The sequence below is a fragment of the Schistocerca gregaria genome, chromosome 1 (assembly GCF_023897955.1).
Source record: "Schistocerca gregaria isolate iqSchGreg1 chromosome 1, iqSchGreg1.2, whole genome shotgun sequence".
In the NCBI taxonomy this organism is placed as follows: Eukaryota; Metazoa; Arthropoda; class Insecta; order Orthoptera; family Acrididae; genus Schistocerca; species Schistocerca gregaria.
The window spans coordinates 1,110,091,721-1,110,117,226 of record NC_064920.1 but is presented as its reverse complement, the minus strand read 5'-3'; the positions used below and the strand labels follow the sequence as shown (position 1 = coordinate 1,110,117,226).

The following is a 25,506-nucleotide window of genomic DNA, read 5'->3' as shown; positions in this document are numbered from 1 at the left end:
TGCGTTTGTCATTTTGGATTTTACTTTATTTTCAGTACGTCTGTCTGTGTACTACACTTCTCACATTGTTGAATGATGTTATTTGCAGTTTCGTTCTTCAGCTAGTCTTTTGATATTATATGATGACATACGGTGTTTGTTCTTTCTTTTACTCTGAGAGTCTGTGCACGTATGTCATAATGGTGCTGTTTGTAATTCCGCTCCAATGTCATTATCGTCACAGCCGCCAGCTGTTCGATGTTTGTCTAACTGCGCTTTCATTTTATTTTAAAAGCGTGTTTGTTTGCTAACTTCGTAATTTTGTGCTATTTTGCTTTTTCGCGGTTATGTTTCTTTGGAACTAAATAACCTTTGTTGCCTGTATTGTCCTTGTATGCCAAAACCAAAATAAAGACTAAAAAAAAAAAAGAAATTGCCTGGTCAAATGCATATGTGTTGTTAGTTCAAGCTGCCTCCGAAGTTCTCTACATCTACATGGTAACTCTGCAATTCACACTTAAGTGCATGGCAGAGGGTTCATCGAACCATTTACATACTACTTCTCTACCATTCCACTCTCGAATGGCACGTGGGAAAAGGAACACGTAAATCTTTCTGTTCGAGCTCTGATTTCTCTATATCTACATGGTCACTGTGCAATTCACACTTAAGTGCCTGGTAGAGGGTTTATCGAACCATTTTCATACGCAGACCGTGCGACTGCTACGGTCGCAGGTTGGAATTCTGCTTCGGGCATGGATGTGTGTTATGTCCTTAGGTTAGTTAGATTTAAGTAGTTCTAAGTTCTAGGGGACTAATGACGACAGCAGTTGAGTCCCATAGTGCTCAGAGCCATTTTCATACTACTTCGCTTATTCGCCGGATTAAAATCATTCTCGGACGTTTTTGGACGAAAGGTGTACCTTACCACTGCATATCGATACAACCGGCTGGCAAATACAGGGAGATCAAAAAGTCAGTATAAATTTGAAACCTGAATAAATCATGGAATCATGTAAATAGAAAGATACAAATTGACACACATGCTTGGAATGACATGGGGTTTTATTAGAACCAAAAAAATACAAAATTTCAAAAAATGTCCGACAGATGGCGCTTCATCTGATCAGTATAGCAACAATTAGCATAACAAAGTAAAACAAAGCAAAGATGATGTTCTTTACAGGAAATGCTCAATATGTCCACCATCATTCCTCAACAATAGCTGTAGTCGAGGAATAGTGTTGCGAAAAGCACTATAAAGCATGTCCGGAGTTATGGTGAGGCATTGGCGTCGGATAGGCATCCCTAGAGATGTCGATCGATGACGATACACTTGCGACTTCAGGTAACCCCAAAGCCAATAATCGCACGGACAGGTCTGGGGAACTGGGACGCCAAGCATGACGAAAGTGCCGGCTGAGCACACGATCATCACCAAACGACGCGCGCAAGAGATCTTTCACACGTCTAGCAATATGGGGTGGAGCGCCATCCTGCATAAACATCGTACGTTCCAGCAGGTGTTTATCAGCCAGGCTAGGGATGACGCGATTTTGTAACATATCGGCGTACCTCTCACCCGCCATGGTAGCAGTTACAAAACCAGAATCACACATTTCCTCGAAGAATAAAGACCCGATAACGGTAGAAGTGGTAAATGCAACCCATACCGTGACTTTCTCGTCATGCAATGGAGTTTTCACGACAGTTCTAGGATTTTCGGTAGCACAAATTCTGCAGTTGTGGGCGTTGACAGACCCTCGGAGCGTGAAACGAGCTTCGTCGGTCCGCAACACGTTACTCAACCAATCGTCATCTTCTGCCATCTTTTGAAACTCCCACACCGCACTCTCACTACACATTACAGCTCCTTTTATACACGATTGCCATGCACAGTCACTGAAGTCTTGCTGTCCAGCGCCATCTGTCGGACATTTCGTGAACTTCGTTTTTTTTTTTTGTTCTAATAAAACCCCATGTCATTCCAAGCATGTGTGACAATTTTTACCTCTCTATCTACATTATTCCGTGGTTTATTAAGTTTTCAAATTTATACTAACTTTTTGATCACCCGGTACACATCACTTCACCGTCAGGTCGTATATCCGCGGTGGAGGCTGTCATGGCCACTTGGAGCCTGTTCTCCACCGCCTGCAGAGGTCCTAAGTCACCAGTGCGCAAGCGCCAGTTCCACAGTATCTGCAGTGCTCCAGCGCGCTCTTTTCAAAGAGTGATTAATACTTTGGACGGTAAGTACAATTATTTACTAGTGACACTGGATCTTTCTGCTTTCTCATGAGGTGACGGACCGATGAGCAGGGTGTGGCTGTCCTCTAAAAGGGCCAAGCGGGACGTCTCCGCCTAGGGCAGAGTGTGTACGGAGCGGCGGCGGCGGCGGCGGCTTATCGGAGGGATTACGCTCGATAAAGTCGCCACGTGGCACCTGGCGATTGCGGCGCCCCAGCCAGACAGCGCGGCCGCCACGTCATCAATGACGTCGCAGGGACACGCGTCATTAGCCCGGGGCCTGCCACCGGGGATGGCTCGTCCGAGGCCGACCTTTAATCAGGCCGAGGGCGCCGACCACGATTAATACAAGCGAAAGGGCAGCGCACCGGGGCGCCGTAGTGCCGGGGCCGCCTGGGAGGGAATCTCGCTGTTAAATGTCTCGGAAATATCTCTATCGACAAAATTAATGTTTTAAAGCCCAGGCTAGATAGCCGACAAAAGTTTCTCATAACTCTGTCCTGCCCATTTATCTACAACTGGCGCGTGGCTCACGGAATTCTAATCTTTCGATCTGGATATCGCCCTTTTATTCGCTGAGACACCAGTGACAATGGATGAATGCTTAATGGTCCGATACGTAAAATTCTTCAAAGTCGGAGGAAAAGCTCAGAGCCGGCCGGAGTGGCGGTGCGGTTCTAGGCGCTACAGTCTGGAGCCGAGCGACCGCTACGGTCGAAGGTTCGAACCCTGCCTCGGGCATGAATGTGTGTGATGTCCTTAGATTAGTTAGGTTTAATTATTTCTGAGTTCTAGGCGAATGATGACCTCAGAAGTTAAGTCGCATAGTGCTCAGAGCCATTTGAAGCATTTTGAAAAGCTCAGATAGCAACTCATGGGGGAGGGGGGAAGACTCAACCGTGGCCTTGCTGGAAGAAACAAATTCTCAAGTGATTTGAGGAAAAGACCATGATACTAGACTAGACGGAGCAGTCAAATGAAAACGAGACAGATCAGAAAAAAGTAAGTAATCTGTTTTCTATACAGTTAATCAAATGTTCCGGGCTATTAGGCCGAGGTCGAATGGATTTCACCTTAAAACCCAACGTTTCTTCCCCACCTGCGGAGGACATTTTCAAGGGGAATTGTAGCTTCTTGAATGTCCGATTCAAACGCAAGCTCAGTCAGTAGCGAGCCAGAGTGTGATTCGGACATTCAAAGAAGCTACGATCCCATTTAAAAATGGGAACGAAACTAAGGTATTTAATTAGTTTACCTTCCATTGGGAAAGTGGGTGCACTCAACGACTGTTATGTAATTTATAAATGATAGAGCGCAGCCTCAATCGTCCTTTTTTTGCAGGTTTTATTCCGCAAATCCACATTTCGTCTAGTGCCTAGCCATTATCAGGCACTGAGAAAGGCTAGGCACTAGCCGAAATCTGGAATTGCGTAATAAAACCTGCAAAAAAAAAAGACGACTTATTGCTCCGTTTTATCATTTATAAATTTATAAGGATTTTAAGGTAAAATCAACCTGACCACAGCATTTTATTGATTGTGACATTTTCGGCCGTGAAAGTTTACATTTTACAATCTATTTTATTATTTAAAGAGTAATCCTCATAACTGTTAATACTCTGTGAGAAAAGATGGTCAATGTCTTCATGGAAAAATGTTTGGAGTTGCGGACCATAATGTTCCTCCCTTCTACTTAATGTTCATGAGTGTACAGAAGCAACATTCTTCGTACGTTGAATTGACTATTTCTTTTGCAATCAAACTTTATGTAAGACAAATAAATGTTACTTATCTTGCTATAGCGGTCTCAGTCATCTACGGTATCTTCTTTATTCCTGCATGAATTTTCAAAACGTTTTTCTCCAGGCTTTTGGGAATGAAAAAATTCTGGAATTTTTTTTTATCAGCATCCGTATTTACTTATAAGTTCTTCAAACACTTTTTATAATCAAACTTGTTCGTTACCAGCGTTGTGCTACATTTTTACACTAGACGAAGAACTTAACTGCTCAGATTGTTACAACTACGACACCTACTGAAACATGTATTCTGAACATAGCTTCCAGATTCTTCTAGAGTAGGATTTAGTCAGCTTAAAATTATTTTGACTGTCTCAATTGAAATTGCTTTTCAGATATAACATGCATAATTTCTTATGTAATGTATTATGAACATAGCGTACAGATCCTTCTAGAACAGAATGTAATCAATTTAGAATTATATTGGCTGCCTCAATTGTAGTTGCTTTTCAGTTATAACATACATTATCATTTGCGTGAAGATTTATGCACCTAGAGGTTCATAAAAAAGTTGGAAATTCTGACAATTTGAAAAATATCAGCTTCCTGTAAATATTCACGATCTAAAAAATTATCGATAGTGAAATTAGCAAAATTATAAGTAAAAACAGAAACTTTTTCTATATGAAAACTTAAGTTTAATAATACACTACTGGTCATTAAAATTGCTACACCAAGAAGAAATGCAGATGATAATCGGGTATTCCTTGGACAAATATATTATACTATAACTGACATGTGGTTACATTTTCACGCAATATGGATGCATACATCCTGAGAAATCAGTACCCAGAACAACCACTTCTGGCCGTAATAACGGCCTCGATACACCTAGGCATTGAGTCAAACAGATCTTGGATGGCGTGTACACATACAGCTGTCCATGCAGCTTCAACACGATACCACAGTTCATCAAGAGTAGTGACTGGCGTATTGTGAGGAGTCATTTGCTCGGCCAACATTGACTAGACGTTTTAAATTCGTGAGAGATCTGAAGAATGTTCTGGCCAGGGCAACAGTCGAACATTTTCTGTATCCAGAAAGACCCGTACAAGACCTCCAACATGCGGTCGTGCATTATCCTGCTGAAATGTCGTCTTTCGGAGGGATCGAATGAAGGGTAGAGCCACGGGTCGTAAAACATCTGAAGTGTAACGTCCACTGCTCAGAGTGCCGTCAATGCGAACAAGAGCTGACCGAGACGTGTAATCAATGGTACCCCATACCATCACGCCGGGTGATACGCCTTTATGGCGATGACGGATACACGCATCCAATGTGCGTTCACCGCGATGTTGCCAAACACGGTTGCGACAATCATGATACTGTAAACAGAACCTGGATTCATCCGAAAAAATGACGTTTTGCCATTCGTACACCCAGGTTCGTCGTTGAGAACACCATCGCAGGCGCTCCTATCTGTGATGCAGTGTCAAGGGTAACTGCAGCCATGGTCTCCGAGCTGACAGTCCATGCTGCTGCAAACGTCGTCGAACTATTCGTATGGTTGCTGTCTTGCGAACGTCCCCATCTGTTGACTCAGGGATCGAAACGTGGCTGCACGTTCCGTTACAGCCATGCGGGTAAGATGCCTGTCATCTCGACTGCTAGTGGTACGAGGCCGTTGGAATCCAGCACGGGGTTCCATATAACCCTCCAGAACCCACCGATTCGATATTCTGCTAACAGTCATTGGATCTCGACGAATGCGAGCAGCAATGTCGCGATACGATTAACCGCAATCGCGATAGGCTTCAATCCGACCTTTATCCATGTCGGAAACGTGATTTTACGCATTTCTCCTCCTTACAAGAGGCATCATAACAACATTTCACCAGGCAACGCCTGTCAACTGTCATTTATGTATGAGAAATCGGTTGGAAACTTTTCTCATGTCTGCACTTTGTAGGTGTCGCCACCGGCGCCAACCTTGTGTGAATGCTCTGAAAAGCTAATCATTTGCATATCACAGCATCATCTTCCTATCGGGTAAATTTCGCGTCTGTAGCACGTTTTCCTCGTGGCGTAGCAATTTTAATGGGCAGTAGTGTATTATCTTTACTGGAAAATGGTGCTTCAAGATCGATGTTGCGAAATGGATCGATGTGAAAAATTAAAATATTCTCCGAAGCAAATCGACTGTCGCGAATGTCTTTCTTTAAGGCTCCAATAATATGAAAATCGCATGTGGAGGCGTCGGAGCTGTGTGGAGGATGCGTAAGGACTTCCCAGCTAAGCTTTCGAAGCGCAGTCGAAACAAGCCAGCAAAGCGCCCGCCCTCATGTTGCCAAGACTGTTTCAATGAAACTGCACGATTTTCACCCGATCTCTCCCCATACGATTTTCATATGAAAAAAGACATTCATGGCCGTCGATTTGCTTCGGACGAATAGGTGTACGGTTGAGTGATATCATGTTTCCTGCCGGCCACTGTGGCCGAACGGTTCTAGGCGCTACAGTCTGGAACCACGCGACCGCTAAGGTCGCAGGTTCGAATCCTGCCTCGGGCATGGATGTGTGTGATGTCCTTAGGTTAGTTAGGTTTAAGTAGTTCTAAGTTCTAGGGGACTGATGACCTAAGATGTTAAGTCCCATAGTGCTCAGAACCATTTGAATCGTCCTGTTTCCGCAGGAAACCGTAAACATTTTTTCCATGAACACACTGACCATCTTGTCTCACAGTGGGATAAATCTATTAACAATTACTTTTGAAATAGATCTACATGATTACTCGGCAATTCACAGCTACGTGCCTGGCAGAGGGTTCATCTAACCACCAAAAGAGCTACCCCCCTACTGTTCAACTCTCGAACAGCGCGCGGTAAAAATGAACATTTAAATCGTACCGTGCGAGCCCTGATTTATTTCACTGTAATTATCGTTTCTACTAATGTGGGTGAGCGCCAACAAAATATTTCCACGCTCTGAGGAGAAAGTTGGTGACAGAAATTTCGTGTGGTTGTCATTCCGTAGCCAAAAACGCCTTGGTTATAATAAGTGCCACCCCAATTCGTGTATCACATCCTTGTCAGTTTCTCCCCTAATTCACGGTAATGCAAAACGAGCTGCCCTTCCTTGAACTTTTTCGATGTCCTCCGTCAGTCCTATCCGATGCGGATCCCACAACGCACAGTATTACTCCAGAAGCGAGCGTACAAGCTTAGTATAAGCAGTCTCCGTAGTAAACCTGTTACATTTCCTAAGTATTCTGCCAATAAATCGGGTTTCCTTTTCCCACAGTATTATATATGTGCTTGCCGCAATTTAAGACGTTCGTAATTGTAGTCCCTAAGTAATTATCTGAATTTACAGCCGTTAGATTTGTGTCTTTTACCGTGTAACTGAAATTTAGCGTATTATTTTTAGTGCTCATACAGATGACCACAATTTTCATGATGTGGAGTCAATTGGCACTTTTTGTACCATATAGATAGCCTGTCTAAATCATTTTGCAGTTCGTTTTGATCCTCTAACGACTTAATAAGACGGTAAACGGCAGCATCATCTACAAACAATCTAAGAGTACAGAAGACACTGTCTCCTAAATTGTTGATGTACATCAGGACCTATAATGCTTTCTTGGGGAACTCCAGATATCTTTTCTGTTTGCGAGGTGCTAGGGCTACCAGTGTACTTAACACTAAATTCTTCTAGAATCTTCATATGGAAATCATGCTCTAAGCCCCCCCTATTCTAACTCCAACTTTTGATGTTGCACATGGAGTAAGAAGAAAGGCGAACTGACTGTAATCGACTCTGCAAGTGGAGTAGAAAACAGTTTGGCACCTGCAATAATTTAATTTGATAGAAATTAATTGGATAAAGCAAAGTTTCATTAACGTAGTGAGAAATGAAAGGGTTACTTTACCGATCCACAGAATGAAAGTTCTGTCCAAAATAACAATTTGTTTTATTATGCCTAAACTCAAAATAAAAAACAAAACACATGAAACATTTACAATACGTCAAATTGGATACTCAAATAAATGCTGTGAAGGTGAAGTTGTCCATAAACTAGATTGTGACGTATATGACCAAGTGGTATATGGAGCCAGTTCCTTGCAACTCAAATCTTAACAGAACACCCAGCCAACCCAACATTAATTGCTGCTACAGTAGTGAGAACTCAGACAATAAACATCTAAGACAGAACCACGTAAGAAAAGACGAGAACAGGCGCGCTCTGCTGTCCACTGATTATCACAGAGCAAAATTCCGTAATCTGCCGGTGCTGAGGACATACATTACCAAGCTGTCTTCTTAATTGAAAGGACACGATCTGGCGTACCGGAGGCGATGGCTGGTTGCTTCGACGTCCCGTCGTGGTGATGGTAATGTCTTGAGTATAGCCCGAAACAAATTACCCTGGTCTGGTTGTTCCAGAGTAAAGACGCAACACAAATGCGCCTCTGAAGGAGACGAAGAAGGCTCGCTACACAATCACTGACGGTACAGTGAGTGATTTTAACAAGCGAAGTCACACAGTAACTCCGATACAGTCAACTTTAGCCAAAGCTTGTACGCAGAACGCTCAATTGCAAAGTGTACTCGGAAAGTTACGTTGAAGTCGAAACTTCAGCAACTTCGTCAAACAGTTACAACTAAATCTACATCTACATCTACATCTACATGACTACTCTGCAATTCACATTTAAGTGCTTGGCAGAGGGTTCATCGAACCACAATCATACTACACTCCTGGAAATGGAAAAAAGAACACATTGACACCGGTGTGTCAGACCCACCATACTTGCTCCGGACACTGCGAGAGGGCTGTACAATCAATGATCACACGCACGGCACAGCGGACACACCAGGAACCGCGGTGTTGGCCGTCGAATGGCGCTAGCTGCGCAGCATTTGTGCACCGCCGCCGTCAGTGTCAGCCAGTTTGCCGTGGCATTCGGAGCTCCATCGCAGTCTTTAACACTGGTAGCATGCCGCGACAGTGTGGACGTGAACCGTATGTGCAGTTAGTTGACGGACTTTGAGCGAGGGCGTATAGTGGGCATGCGGGAGGCCGGGTGGACGTACCGCCGAATTGCTCAACACGTGGGGCGTGAGGTCTCCACAGTACATCGATGTTGTCGCCAGTGGTCGGAGGAAGGTGCACGTGCCCGTCGACCTGGGACCGGACCGCAGAGACGCACGGATGCACGCCAAGACCGTAGGATCCTACGCAGTGCCGTAGGGGACCGCACCGCCACTTCCCAGCAAATTAGGGACACTGTTGCTCCCGGGGTATCGGCGAGGACCATTCGCAACCGTCTCCATGAAGCTGGGCTACGGTCCCGCACGCCGTTAGGCCGTCTTCCGCTCACGCCCCAACATCGTGCAGCCCGCCTCCAGTGGTGTCGCGACAGGCGTGAATGGAGGGACGAATGGAGACGTGTCGTCTTCAGCGATGAGAGTCGCTTCTGCCTTGGTGCCAATGATGGTCGTATGCGTGTTTGGCGCCGTGCAGGTGAGCGCCACAATCAGGACTGCATACGACCGAGGCACACAGGGCCAACACCCGGCATCATGGTGTGGGGAGCGATGTCCTACACTGGCCGTACACCTCTGGTGATCGTCGAGGGGACACTGAATAGTGCACGGTACATCCAAACCGACATCGAACCCATCGTTCTACCATTCCTAGACCGGCAAGGGAACTTGCTTTTCCAACAGGACATTGCACGTCCGCATGTATCCCGTGCTACCCAACGTGCTCTAGAAGGTGTAAGTCAACTACTCTGGCCAGCAACATCTCCGGATCTGTCCCCCATTGAGCATGTTTGGGACTGGATGAAGCGTCGTCTCACGCGGTCTGCACGTCCAGCACGAACGCTGGTCCAACTGAGGCGCCAGGTGGAAATGGCATGGCAAGCCGTTCCACAGGACTACATCCAGCATCTCCACGATCGTCTCCATGGGAGAATAGCAGCCTGCATTGCTGCGAAAGGTGGATATACACTGTACTAGTGCCGACATTGTGCATGCTCTGTTGCGTGTGTCTATGTGCCTGTGGTTCTGTCAGTGTGATCATGTGATGTATCTGACCCCAGGAATGTGTCAATAAAGTTTCCCCTTCCTGGGACAATGAATTCACGGTGTTCTTATTTCAATTTCCAGGAGTGTATCTCTCTACTATTCCACTCCCGAACAGCGAGCGGGAAAAACGAACACCTAAACCTTTCTGTTCGAGCTCTAATTTCTCTTATTTTATTTTGATGATCTTTCCTACCTATGTAGGTTGGGCTCAACAAAATATTTTCGCATTCGGAAGAGAGAGTTGGTGACTGAAATTTCGTAAAAAGGTCTCGCCGCGACGAAAAACGTCTATGCTGTAATGACTTCCATCCCAACTCGTGTATCATATCTGCCACACTCTCTCCCCTATAACGTGATAATACAAAACGAGCTGCCCTTTTTTGCACCCTTTCGATGTCCTCCGTCAATCCCACCTGGTAAGGATCCCACACCGCGCAGCAATATTCTAACAGAGGACGAACGAGTGTAGTGTAAGCTGTCTCTTTAGTGGACTTGTTGCATCTTCTAAGTGTCCTGCCAATGAAACGCAACCTTTGGCTCGCCTTCCCGACAATATTATCTATGTGGTCCTTCCAACTGAAGTTGTTCGTAATTTTAACACCCAGGTACTTAGTTGAATTGACAGCCTTGAGAATTGTACTATTTATCGAGTAATCGAATTCCAACGGATTTCTTTTGGAACTCATGTGGATCATCTCACACTTTTCGTTATTTAGCGTCAACTGCCACCTGACACACCACACAGCAATCTTTTCTAAATCGCTTTGCAACTGATACTGGTCTTCGGATGACCTTACTAGACGGTAAATTACAGCATCATCTGCGAACAATCTAAGAGAACTGCTCAGATTGTCACCCACGTCATTTATATAGATCAGGAACAGCAGAGGTCCCAGGACGCTTCCCTGGCGAACACCTGATATCACTTCAGTTTTACTCGATGATTTGCCGTCTATTACTACGAACTGCCACCTTCCTGATAGGAAATCACGAATCCAGTCGCACAACTGAGACGATACCCCATAGCTCCGCAGCTTGATTAGAAGTCGCTTGTGAGGAATGGTGTCAAAAGCTTTCCGGAAATCTATAAATACGGAATCAACTTGAGATCCCCTGTCGATAGCGGCCATTACTTCGTGCGAATAAAGAGCTAGCTGCGTTGCACAAGAGCGATGTTTTCTAAAGCCATGCTGATTACGTGTCAATAGATCGTTCCCTTCGAGGTGATTCATAATGTTTGAATACAGTATATGCTCCAAAACCCTACTGCAAACCGACGTCAATGATATAGGTCTGTAGTTAAATGGATTACTCCTACTACCCTTCTTGAACACTGGTGCGACCTGCGCAATTTTCCAATCTGTAGGTACAGATCTATCGGTGAGCGAGCGGTTGTATATAAGTGCTAAGTAGGGAGCTATAGTATCAGCGTAATCTGAAAGGAACCTAATCGGTATACAATCTGAACCTGAAGAGTTGCCCGTATCAAGCGATTTGAGTTGCTTCGCAACCCCTAAGGTATCTACTTCTAAGAAACTCATGCTAGCAGATGTTCGTGTTTCAAATTCTGGAATATTCCATTCGTCTTCCCTGGTGAAGGAATTTCGGAAAACTGCGTTCAATAACTCCGCTTTAGCGGCACAGTCGTCGATAACAGTACCATCGGCACTGCGCAGCGAAGGTATTGACTGCGTCTTGCCGCTTGTGTACTTTACATACGACCAGAATTTCTTCGGATTTTCTACCAAATTTGAAAGTATATTAGACAGCCAACGGAAGGCAGGCTGTCCAGAGCAGCGAGAGCTCAGTCTTGTAACCTACTCCGACCGAAAGGCGAGAGCCGACTCTCTCAAGAGCACCCGTACAAGCCGAACACAGACCATTCCCGCTCCCACGACAGTGGCCATGGTTAAACGTTCCAATTAGCTACTCGAAATCGGCGGAAAATTCCACTCAATTCCGACGCACTACTATTCCACCAATGCTGATACTTGGCGCTAATTTCTGCGCCGATTTTGCCACGTCACGGAGCTATCCCGTGAGCAAGCCAATCACAGTTATGATTTTGCAGAAAACGCGGGAATTTGCCCGCCAAGACAGCCTGGGAACACAAGTCATTCCCACGCCTCGCTGGTAACCCACCAGAAAGAGTTTCACTAAGTTTCTGTGAAATAACGGAATCTCTAGCCCAGCCCCAGGTCCCGCTCTTATGACAATGTCGGCGTCTGGAAAGCATCCACTGGACTCCCTCACAACCGTCGGCTTAGCCCTTTCGAGATCTGCAGAACCCGACAGTCACCAAACCACGCAGGTGACCAGAGACGCTGCGTGTGAAGTCCACGTGTGAAGGAATAGCAACTTTTCACCGCATGCAATTAGAGAGGAAAAACAAATTACTCAGAGTAAGATAGAAATATGAGAGGGGGCTCATGCCAGGAAAACATTTTTCATCTACTTTCCTGATTCGAATACTTTATATCATTCGTGTTGTACTAGTATCAATTTCTTGCCATATAACTAAATATCGATCTATTATTATTGTCTGTTATCAAATAACAAATGTGGAGCAAGATGTAATGCCTCACGTGTCATAAAAAATCAATAATGAACATGTAAGAGTGGTATTAGTATAGATCAGAGCCTGAACTCTCCTCTACCCAGTACTATCGTTCAACAAAGATAACATTCTTTTGTATACATTTGCGCCATCGTTGAATACAGGCATCAAAACCGGTTTGGAAAAATCCAAGCTTTTGCTTCTTGACCCATGTGACTTATTCATATTGCTTAAGGAACCTAGTTTCGAGTACCGTGTATGGCTCTGTTCTCTCTTTTTAATGCAATGATGTTCTTGGGAAAGAAGTTAACAGTCAGATTGCTTTAACCCTTCAGACCAGTGAAATTTTGCTTACTGCGCGCGTATGCAGTGCCATTTCGTCTGCGGCTAGATGTGAATACCAAAGAGAAATACGTTTCCGGTCTGGGCTCGAAGTTGTGGCCCATACAGGCCTACTAACGTGCGTGTGGAGAGTGGGCGAAATACTTCACTACCTCGAAGGGATGTCAGGGGAAGTATTTTCGCCTTTGCATCAATGCTGATGAAGCAAAGGCTGTTGCACTCTCGGCTCGGAAGCGGAAGCGCAAATGGCGGCAGGGAAAGATTAGTAGAGATTCTTTCGTCTGTGAAAAGATCTATCTCCGAAGTACACGTTAGTAAAATATCTTGCCGATAACCCGAGAAAAATCTGGTTCTATGTAAAATCGATGAACTGGTCTTGTCGAGCCACTCGTTGAGCAGAATGGTGTAGCAGTTGAAGATATCAAAACGAAAGCCGAAGTTCCAGAATTTCGCGTTTGAAAAATAATTCATGCAGGAGAATCGTAGAAACGTACTGTCGTTGACCATCGCACAGACACCCGTATGGGTGGCAAACCTTTGCCACTGCTGATATCCTGCAGTCGATTCATCCTTGCCCTAAGGACATATTGGGCCAAGAACACCACTGGACGTGACGGCATGAGCCTCGAGTGGAGCATGACCGCAATTTTCGCACTGGTGTACAGGATACAAACACTAGGGACCGTTCTAAACTATTTCATGGAACCTGAACACGATCCGAAGCAGAAAAGGTGCTTATGCTTTTTCAGCCCTCGTTTTTGCACCTTCGTAATTATGAGGAGGATGCTATATTGACACATGTGTCAAGGAAACGTCAAAGGGTCCCTCTAAGATCCCCCAACCCACCTCCCTCCAAGTTCAGGAACGCTTTCGATGCAACCTGCCCGTCTTCGTTGTGCCTACATCTACATCCATACTCCGCAAGCCACCTGACGGTTTGTGGCGGAGGGTACCATGAGTACATCTATCGGTTCTCCCTTCTATTCCAGTCTCGTATTGTTCGTGGAAAGAAGGACTGTCGGTATGCTTCTGTGTGGGCTCTAATCTCTCTGATTTTATCCTCATGGTCTCTTCGCGAGATATACGTAGGAGGGAGCAATATACTGCTTGACTCTTCGGTAAAGGTATATCCTCGAAACTTTAACAAAAGCCCGTACCGAACTACTGAGCGTCTCTCCTGCAGAGTCTTCCACTGGAGTTTATCTATCATTTCTGTAACGCTTTCGCGAGTACTAAATGATCATGTAACGAGGCGCGCTGCTCTCCATTGAATCTTCTCTATCTCTTCTATCAACCCTATCTGGTACTGTGACAAAGAGTCCTAAGCTCCTGCAGGCAGGCAACCCCCTGAGAGCCCTCCAATTCTACATGTGTAGCCTGTCTACAGGCACGTAGGACTCTCGTCACTGTTTTTTTGTGTACTGATACATTTTTAAAGTGATCAACAGAGACAATTGGGTGGCAACGATGCTGTTATTGAACTGTGGGTTCTTAGAGGGACGCTTTGCTGTCCTTTTCACACATGTGTCAGGTTCGCACCCCTGCTGGCCAAAAATGTCCTTAGAGGGATGAATGATCTGGGGAGCATCAGCGGTGTCATAGACTGTGAAGGACTTTCTCCTTTTGCTCATTATATTGCAGTGCTACCCCCCCCCCCCCCCCCGTGATCTTTTGTGTCGATTCTGTGTGGTGCTGTGTGAGAAACGTTTACGTCGCCCACTGTGCGATTTCAACGCTGAGGGTCGCGGTTCTGACCTCCAGCGGAGAGGCATTAAAAGAAAGCGTGGAACATTCGTGAAGGAGGGGGGAGGGTGGTACGACTTTCCCACCGAGCGAGGTGGCGCAGTTGTTAGCACACCGGACTCGCATTCGGGAGGACAACGCTCCAAATCCGCGTCCGGCCATCCTGATTTAGGTTTTCCATGGTTTCCCTAAATCGCTTCAGGCAAATGCTTGGATGGTTCCTTTGAAAGGGCGCAGCCAATTACCTTCGCACTCCTTCCCTCATACGATGGATCCGATGACCTCACTATTTTGTTCCCTCCCCCATATCGACCAACTAACCAACGACCTTCCCGTTGTGTGACTTATCGATGGTGGTGCTAGGGAGAATTTTGGTGAAACCTGATGCCGACGTGACACCACAAATAAACTTCTAAGTGCTGGCCATTTATAGCACATGTCAAGAGCTTGTTGTTTCAAGCGAGGACACCGGAGAGTGTCTCATTTCTATCACCAATACAGGGGGACATTGCACGCAGTTTTGAGACAAATTGCAAACTTCTAGGCCGCAGTGGGAGAATATTACGGCGTCTCTAGGAAGAGATGCCTTAATTGTGTTGCGGAGAGTAAGATGTTTGATTTCAGATCGTTACAATTATTTTTTTTATTATTTTGAGCTTCTCCTCATTACTGAGGCTTATCTCTTTACTTTACTTGGAAATAACAATACAAACAATAAACGTTCTTAAACTATATTTTCAAAATATTCCTTCAGGTGTTTCGATCTTGTGTGTCCTCTCCCACTCTGCCCATTCTCCTCTTTGTGTGCTGTACATTTTGGAGCCAGCTGGTCATAGGTCGTCGTCTTCTTCTTCTCCCCTCCGGTTCCCACTCCAGTATCAATTTTGGTATTCTGGTTTTCTCCATTCGTCGTACATGCCCGAACCACTGTAATCTCTTCCTATCCATCACGTCATATATTCTTTATTTCCATTCTCCTTATTATTTCGGTGTTTCTTATCTTTTCTTTCCTGGAGATTCTTGCCGATCTTCTCCAGAAATCCATCTCCAGAGCTTGAAATTTTTTAATGTGCTTCGTATTAATTGTCCAGGTCTCCGTTCCACACAGAACCACACTCTCTAATATGGATTTGTATTTTAATTTTTTAGTTCTGCTCATTACATTCCTGCTCCATAAGACTAAGTTAAACATCCCAATGACCCTCCGTCCGCTACTAATTCTTTTATTTGTTTCTGACTCAGATTTTCCCTCGATTTCTAAAATGGATCCCAAATAACAGAAAGTATTTATCTTTTTGATTTTCTTTCCTTCAATGTATAGCTCATCTGAATCATTAGTCAAGTATTCTGTTTTTTGGTAATTAATCTTCAAACCCCAAGTTTTGTATGCTACTGCTGGTTGATTGCACATATAGTTAGCATCCTCCCCATCTTGTGCTACTACTACTTGATCATCAGCATACAATAAATGATGTAGGTAAACTCCATCTCCTATTTCTAATCCCATACTATTACATTTACGACACCATGTTCTAATACTAATATCTATATAGATTTTAAATAATGATGGTGACATGGGACAGCCCTGTAAAAGGCCTTTGCTTGTACTAATTTTCTGTGAAAGTTTATTACCAACTTTCACTTGGCAAATGTTGTCTTTTATAGGGTGTTACAAAAACGTACGGCCAAACTTTCAGGAAACATTCCTCACACACAAATAAAGAAAAGATTTTATGTGGACATGTGTCCGGAGACGATTAATTTCCATGTTAGAGCTCATTTTAGTTTCGTCAGTATGTACTGTACTTCCTCGATTCACCGCCAGTTGGCCCAATTGAAGGAAGCTAATGTTGACTTCGGTGCTTGTGTTGACATGCGACTCATCGCTCTATAGTACTAGCATCAAGCACATCAGTACGTAGCATCAATAGGTTAGTGTTCATCACGAACGCGGTTCTGCAGTCAGTGCAATGTTACAAATGCGGAGTTGGCAGATGCCCATTTGATGTATGGATTAGCACTGGGCAATGGCCGTGGCGCGGTACGTTTGAATCGAGACAGATTTCCAGAACGAAGGTATCCCGACAGGAAGACGTTCGAAGCAATTTATCGGCGTCTTAGGGAGCACGGAACATTCCAGCCTATGACTCGACGACGAGGACACCTGCAATGGGCGAGGCAATTCTTCGTGCAGTTGACGATAACCCTAATGTCAGCGTCAGAGAAGTTGTTGCTGTACAACGTAACGCTGACCACGTCACTGTATGGAGAACCAGTTGTTTCCGAACCATGTACTGCGTGTGCAGGCACTATCAGCAGCTGATTGGATTCCACGGGTACACTTATGCGAATGGTTCATCCAACAATGTATCAATCCTCATTTCAGTGCAAATGTTCTCTTTACGGATGAGGCTTCATTCCAACGCGATCTAATTGAAAATTTTCACAATGAACATGTGTGGGCTGACGAGAATCCGCACGCAGTTGTGCAATCACGTCATCAACACTGATTTTCTGTGAACGTTTGGGCAGGCATTGTTGGTGATGTCTTGCTTAGGCCCCACGTTCTTCCACCTACGCTCAATGGAGCACGTTATCATGATTTCTTACGGGATACTCTACCTGCGCTGCTAGATCATGTGCCTTTACAAGTACGACACAACATGTGGTTCATGCACGATGGAGCTCCTGCAAATTTCAGTCGAAGTGTTCGTACGCTTCTCAACAACAGATTCGGTGACCGATGGATTGGTAGAGGCGGACCAATTCCATGGCCTCCACGCTCTCCTGACCTCAACCCTCTTGACTTTCATTTATGGCGGTATTTAAAAGCTCTTGTCTACGCAACCCTGGTACTATAAGTAGAGACTCTTCGTGCTCGTATTGTGGACGGCTGTGATACAATACGCCCATCTCCAGGGCTGCATCAGCGCATCAGGGATTCCATGCGACGGAGGTTGGATGCATGTATCCTCGCTAACGGAGGACATTTTGAAAATTTCCTGTAACAAAGTGTTTGAAGTCACGCTGGTACGTTCTGTAGCTGAGTGTTTCCATTCAATGATTAATGTGATTTGAAGAGAACTAATAAAATGAGCTCTAACATATAAAGTAAGCGTTTCCGGACAGATGTCCACATAACATATTTTCTTTCTTTGTGTGTGAGGAATGTTTCCTGAAAGTTTGGCTGTACCTTTTTGTGACACCCTGTAGATCTGTTGTATTATGTTAATCAAGGATGGGTTTATGTTTGCCACATGTAGTGCCCCCCAAAGTAATTTTCTTGGAACTATATCATACCCTTTTTCTAGGTCTATGAAAATTAATCCCACATTTTTTTAAATTTTTTCCTATGTTTGTCCAAAATCTGTCGTAATGTGAAAATATGGTCAACACACGATCTCCTAGCCGTGAATCCACATTGTTCTTCTTGGGTTCTAAATTTTTTTCCAATTTGTTGCTAATTACTTTCGCAAAAATTCTCATTAATGTGTTTGTAACACAAATTCCTCGATGTTGTTGCTGTTGTTGTTGTGGTCTTCAGTCCTGTGACTGGTTTGATGCAGCTCTCCACGCCACTGTATCTTGTGCAAGCTTCTTCATCTCCGAGTACGTACTGCAGCCTACATCCCTCTGAATCTGCTTAGTGTATTCATCTCTTGGTCTCCCTCTACAATTTTTACCCTCCACGCTGCCCTCCAGTGCTAAATTTGCGATCCCTTGATGCCTCAGAACATGTCCTACCAAGCGATCCCTTCTTCTACTCAAGTTGTGCCACAAATTTCTCTTCTCTCCAATTCCATTCGATACCTGCTCATTAGTTCTGTGATCTAGCCATCTAGCCTTGAGCATTCATCTGTAGCACCACAGTTCGACAGCTTCTATTCTCTTCTTGTCCAAACTAGTTATCGTCCATGTTTCACTTCCATACATGGCTACACTCCATAGAAATAGTTTCAGAAACGGCTTCCAGACACATAATACTACGCTCGATGTTAACAAATTTCTCTTCTTCAGAAACGGTTTCCTTGCCATTGCCAGTGTACATTTTATATGCTCTCTATTTCGACCAAGGTCAGTTATTTTGCTCCCCAAATAGCAAAACTCCTTTACTTCTTAGACATATATTTCCAAATTTATGTGCCCAATTGGGCTGACGGCCGTTCATTTTTTCATTCCCATATGAATTTTACCACTTTCATTAACACCCAAGATGCAAGTCCGTTTAGTTTTTCTGTTAATTTTACCATATTCAGAATGATAGTCCGATACCTTTATCCATTAGACACATGCGCGGTCAAAAATTAAAATTTAGCTTGTTACTCGGCAAGTTAGCGTATTACGTGGCTTTCCCCGGGACAAGATTAGCAGGTTATGTTGTTTGGGAGGAGTGACGCATGACAGGTAGGCTATGGTGTTATACCACACTGAGAGCCAGGCGGCCTACCTGAGGGTAGCGGCGTGCCGTCGGCCGCCAGCACGAGCCTCTCGGCGCGCAGCTTGGAGGCGGCGTAGCCGGGCACGATGAGCCCGCGCTCGGCGTCCGGCCCCGGCAGGTCGCCGACTGCGGGGGCGGCGGCGCGGCTCTCCGTCTGGTTGACCAGCAGCGAGAAGCTGAGGCCGGCGGCGGCGCCCAGGTACGGCGTCAGGCACACCTCGGCTGTGCTGGCCAGCACCAGACGCGGCACCCGCTCCTCCACGCACAGCCGCAGCACCGTCTCCGTGCCTGCACAGTGCCGCGGCACGTCTGCCCTCTCTCACCTGCCACCGATCACACTAACAGCCAAAGCTTAACAAATACGAGACGATAGCTCTTACAGTCAGTTCCACGAGAAAGTGTAGCCCGTTACCTGTACACACTACTGGGCAATAACGGTGCTACACCACGAAGACGACGTGCTACAGACGCGAAATTCTACCGACAGGAAGAAGATGCTGTGCTATGCAAATGATTAGCTTTTCAGAGCATTCACACAAGGCTGGCGCCGGTGGCGACACCTACAACGTGCTCACATGAGGAAAGTTTCAAACCGGTTTCTCACACACAATGAAATGAAATGTCGTGTGACGAGGGCCTCCCGTCAGGTAGACCGTTCGCCTGGTGCAAGTCTTTCGATTTGACGCCACTTCGGCGACTTGCGCGCCGATGGGGATGAAATGATGATGATTAGGACAACACAACACCCAGTCTCTGAGCGGAGAAAATCTCCGACCCAGCCGTGAATCGAACCCGGGCCATTTGGATTGACAGTCTGTCGCGCTGACCACTCAGCTACCGGGGACGGACCTCATACACAAACAGCAGGTGACCGGCGTTGCCTGGTGAAACGTTGTTGTTATGCCTCGTGTAAGGAGGAGAAACGCGTACCATCACGTTTCCGACTTTGATAAAGGTCGCATTGTAGCCTATCGCGATTGCGGTTTATCCTATCGTGACATTGCTGCTCGCGTTGGTCGAGATCCAATGACTGTTAGCACAACATGGAATCGGTGGGTTCAGGAGGGTAATACGGAACGCCGTGCTCGATCCCAACGGCCTCGTATCACTAGCAGTCGAGATGACACGCATCTTATCCGCATTGCTGTAACGGATCGTGCAGCCACGTCACGATCCCTGAGTCAACAGATAGGCACGTTTGCAAGACAACAACCATCTGCACGAACAGCTCGACGACGTTTGCAGCAGCATGGACTATCAGCTCGGAGACCATGGCTGCGGTTATCCTTGACGCTCCATCACAGACAGGAGCGCCTGCGATGGTGTACTCAACGACGGACCTGCGTGCACGACGTCATTTTTTCGGATGAATGCAGGTTCTGTTTACAGTATCATTATGGTCGCATCCGTGTTTGGCGACATCGCGGTGAACGCACATTGGAAGCGTGTATTCGTCATCGCCATACTGGCGTATCACCCGGTGTGATGGTATGGGGTGCCATTGGTTACACGTCTCGGTCGCCTATTGTTCGCATTGACGGCACTTTGAACAGTGGACGTTACATTTCAGATGTGTTATGACCCGTGGCTCTACCCTTCATTCGATCCCTGAGAAAACCCTACATTTCAGCAGGATAATGCACGACCGTATGTTCCAGTTCCTGTAAGGGCCTTTCTGGATACTCAAAATGTTCGACTGCTGCCCTCGCCAGAACATTTTCCAGATCTCTCACCAATTGAAACCGCTTGCTCGATGGTGACCGAGCAACTGGCTCGTCACAATACGCCAGTCACTACTCTTGACGAACTGTGGTATCGTGTTGAAGCTGCATGAACAGCTGTACCTGTACACGCTATCCAAGCTCCGTTCAACTCAATGCCCAGACGTATCAAGGCCGTTATTACGGCCAGCGGTGGCTGTTCTGGGTAATGATTTCTCAGCATCTATGCACCCAAATTGGGTGAAAATATAATCACATGTCAGTTCTATTATAATATATTTGTCCTATGAATACCCGTTTATCATCTGGATTTCTTCTTGTTGTAGCAATTTTAATGGCCACTAGTGTAAGTTTACATGCAAATAGATTTGTTAGTAATTGCACAATTAGCTAATAGTTACTCAAATCGCTACCATTATCCATTATAGCTTGGCACTTTTTTGGCATGCTTTTCGTAAGATGTTCTGCATATTGTCTCTGTAACGATCTCCATATCGTCCTGATTGTATACTACAGGTGCTTCAAAGTAGCGGGTGGTTAAAATTAAATTTTCCCTATTTAACACTTTATAACATGGAAACTAACTAACATACGAGGACCAAACTTGGCAGTATTAATGTGTGTATGGTAACGGGTAAAGATGGTAAAAAAATTATTGTATTCTACTTTCAACACTTTAACTTAGCCCCAGGCAGTGGGGTAAGCTGTTGCGTAAACTACATCGCAGTACTTGTGACCGGCTCCCACGGTATTACTCTGAGCTAGGGACGCCACGACGGTACTGCTGAGCGAGGGACGTCAACTATCTGCCTTAAACTCGCCAATGGCAGGACCGGGTGCCGTCACTTGTGGAACACAAGAGGGTCAGCAAGGTAGTGACCACAACAGCGCGTCGCTCTCTTGCCTACCAGCTTCCTTACCCGCTCGACGAGTTCAACAGTCCTTCCTATAGAGGGCGAAACGCTCTTTCCGTACCATTTGCGGTTTAGTCCGTGGCCGTAGCCAGTTTCCATGAACATTGTACCCCTTAGTGGTAGTTTTTGGGAATAAAGCTCACCTGTTCCATGCATCTTCGCATTTATCATTGTTCGTATAGGGAAAACACCCCGAATACCTATCTGCTACCATCCTGACATCCACAAATGTCAAGGACATGGGGAAGAGAAATAATGCAGAACGAATTCAGCTGAAAAACTTTTAATGTGCTGCTACGGCACATCATACCATTATTTACCGGTACCATTACTGCTACAGAAGGGGCGCAATATGGCGCCCATCAGTGTCCATACTGAAAGGGCAGTATAGAATTCCTCGCAGCAAAACGTAGCTTGTCCGTAGGTACGCTCGGTACCTCTCTTGATACGCTGCGTTTGTGATCAGCACAAGTGTTATAGTTCCCTGATAGACCATGTCCTTCAGGGAGCCCCAGAACCAGAAATTACAGGGAGTGAGATCAGGTGATCGTGCCGGCCAAGCAATTGGAAACGATTGGCAGATAATTCGATCGTTTCCTAATGTGTTTCGGAGAAGCAGGTGAACTTCACGAGCCAGGTGCTGTGGGGCTGCAACGTGTTTGAATGCTGTTGAGTTCAGTGCGGCTCTCTCCTGTAGGGCGGGTATGACATGCAGGCGAAGCATATCGCAGTACCGTTGGCCAGTCACACTGCACGTCTTCGGTCTTTGAGCGCCAACCTGATCGAAAAAGATTGGGCCAAAGATGAAAATATCCGTGAAGCCACACCATACGGTGAGACTCTCACCATACAGAGTAACTTCATGCACAGTGACTGGAGGTGAGATCCTCACGCTCGGCAATTTTGTGTGTTCACCTCACCCATCAGAGGAAAATGAGCTTCGTCTCTCCAAAGGATGGTCTGCGGCCAGCCGCCGTCAACTTCAGTCCATGCGAGAAAGTGCAGAGCAAAGTCACACTCCATTGTGCGTCCTGTGGTGCAAGCTGCTGTACGACATGGACCTTGTACAGATTCCATCTGAGAATGGTTCGAAGCCCCTTCCGTGCAATGGAGACACAGCAAGAGCACTGCCTGACGCTCGGCAATTGCACTCAGAGTTGTCTGCCGTAGCAATAGCGATTTCACCAACCACCCTGTGGTGCAACCGGTCGTCGGTCTCTTCCCGGAACGATACCCTGTTCTCTAATTGATTCGAACTTCTTTATCATGCTCCGCACACCTGGTGGAAAAAGGACCCTTCCGTAATCTTCTCGAAGTGCAGCTGCAGCACTGTTGTTGGTTTTGATAATAGAGATTGACCAATAATGCCCTGCTCCTTTTGCCCGAGCTCATGTTGACACGTCAATAAGTGCACTGCGACTGATCATGTGTGTGAATCACAATCTACATCTACATACGTACTCCATAATCCACCATACGGTGCGTGACGGAGGGTACCTCGTACCACAACTAGCATCTTCTCTCCCTGTTCCACTCCCAAACAGAACGAGGGAAAAATGACTGCCTATATGCCTCTGCACGAGCTCTAATCTCTCTTAACTTATCTTTGTGGTCTTTCCGCGAAATGTAAGCAGGCGACAGTAAAAGTGTACTGCAGTCAGCCTCAAATGCTGGTTCTCTAAATTTCCTCAGTAGCGATTCACGAAAAGAACGCCTCCTTTCCTCCAGAGACTCCCATTCGAGTTCCTGAAGCATTTCCGTAACACTCGCGTGATGATCGAACCTACCAGTAACAAATCTAGCAGCCCGCCTCTGAATTACTTCTATGTCCTCCCTCAACCCGACCTGATAGGGATCCCAAACGCTCGAGCAGTACTCAAGAATAGGTCGTATTAGTGTTTTATAAGAGGTCTCCTTTACAGGTGAACCACATATTCACAAAATTCTACCAATGAACCGAAGACGACTATCCTCCTTCCCCACAACCGCCGTTACATGTTTGTCCCACTTCATATCGCTCTGCAGTGTTACGCCCAAATATTGAACCGACGTGACTGTGTCAAGCGCTACACTACTAATGGAATATTGAAACATTACGGGATTCTTTTTCCTATTCATCTGCATTAATTTACATTTACACTCCTGGAAATTGAAATAAGAACACCGGAATTCATTGTCCCAGGAAGGGGAAACTTTATTGACACATTCCTGGGGTCAGATACATCACATCATCACACTGACAGAACCACAGGCACATAGACACAGGCAACAGAGCATGCACAATGTCGGCACTAGTACAGTGTATATCCACCTTTCGCAGCAATGCAGGCTGCTATTCTCCCATGGAGACGATCGTAGAGATGCTGGATGTAGTCCTGTGGAACGGCTTGCCATGCCATTTCCACCTGGCGCCTCAGTTAGACCAGCGTTCGTGCTGGACGTGCAGACCGCGTGAGACGACGCTTCATCCAGTCCCCAACATGCTCAATGGGGGACAGATCCGGAGATCTTGCTGGCCAGGGTAGTTGACCTACACCTTCTAGAGCACGTTGGGTGGCACGGGATACATGCGGACGTGCATTGTCCTGTTGGAACAGCAAGTTCCCTTGCCGGTCTAGGAATGGTAGAACGATGGGTTCGATGACGGTTTGGATGTACCGTGCACTATTCAGTGTCCCCTCGACGATCACCAGAGGTGTACGGCCAGTGTAGGAGATCGCTCCCCACACCATGATGCCGGGTGTTGGCCCTGTGTGCCTCGGTCGTATGCAGTCCTGATTGTGGCGCTCACCTGCACGGCGCCAAACACGCATACGACCATCATTGGCACCAAGGCAGAAGCGACTCTCATCGCTGAAGACGACACGTCTCCATTCGTCCCTCCATTCACGCCTGTCGCGACACCACTGGAGGCGGGCTGCACGAAGTTGGGGCGTGAGCGGAAGACGGCCTAACGGTGTGCGGGACCGTAGCCCAGCTTCATGGAGACGGTTGCGAATGGTCCTCGCCGATACCCCAGGAGCAACAGTGTCCCTAATTTGCTGGGAAGTGGCGGTGCGGTCCCCTACGGCACTGCGTAGGATCCTACGGTCTTGGCGTGCATCCGTGCGTCGCTGCGGTCCGGTCCCAGGTCGACGGGCACGTGCACCTTCCGCCGACCACTGGCGACAACATCGATGTACTGTGGAGACCTCACGCCCCACGTGTTGAGCAATTCGGCGGTACGTCCACCCGGCCTCCCGCATGCCCACTACACGCCCTCGCTCAAAGTCCGTCAACTGCACATACGGTTCACGTCCACGCTGTCGCGGCATGCTACCAGTGTTAAAGACTGCGATGGAGCTCCGTATGCCACGGCAAACTGGCTGACACTGACGGCGGCGGTGCACAAATGCTGCGCAGCTAGCGCCATTCGACGGCCAACACCGCGGTTCCTGGTGTGTCCGCTGTGCCGTGCGTGTGATCATTGCTTGTACAGTCCTCTCGCAGTGTCCGGAGCAAGTATGGTGGGTCTGACACACCGGTGTCAATGTGTTCTTTTTTCCATTTCCAGGAGTGTATCTATATTTAGAGTTAGCTCCCATTCTTTACACCAATCACAAATCCTGTCCAAGTCATCTTGTATCCTCCTACAGTCACTAAATGACGACACCTTCCCGTAAACCACAGCATCATCAGCAAACAGCTGCACATTGCTATCCACCCTATCCAAAACATCATTTATGTAGATG

At 46.3% G+C, this 25,506-nt stretch overlaps 1 protein-coding gene across 1 annotated transcript in view; it reads right to left on the bottom strand.

Annotated features, from left to right (window-relative positions):
- The window catches only part of LOC126283409 (3 beta-hydroxysteroid dehydrogenase/Delta 5-->4-isomerase type 1), a 264,780-nt gene that overhangs the window by 72,282 nt on the left and 166,992 nt on the right, over positions 1–25,506 (bottom strand). Inside the window, exon 5 of the mRNA XM_049982270.1 lies at positions 19,150–19,428. Within this exon, the coding sequence (XP_049838227.1) occupies positions 19,150–19,428 (279 nt within the window). The remainder of the gene's footprint in view (positions 1–19,149; positions 19,429–25,506) is intronic.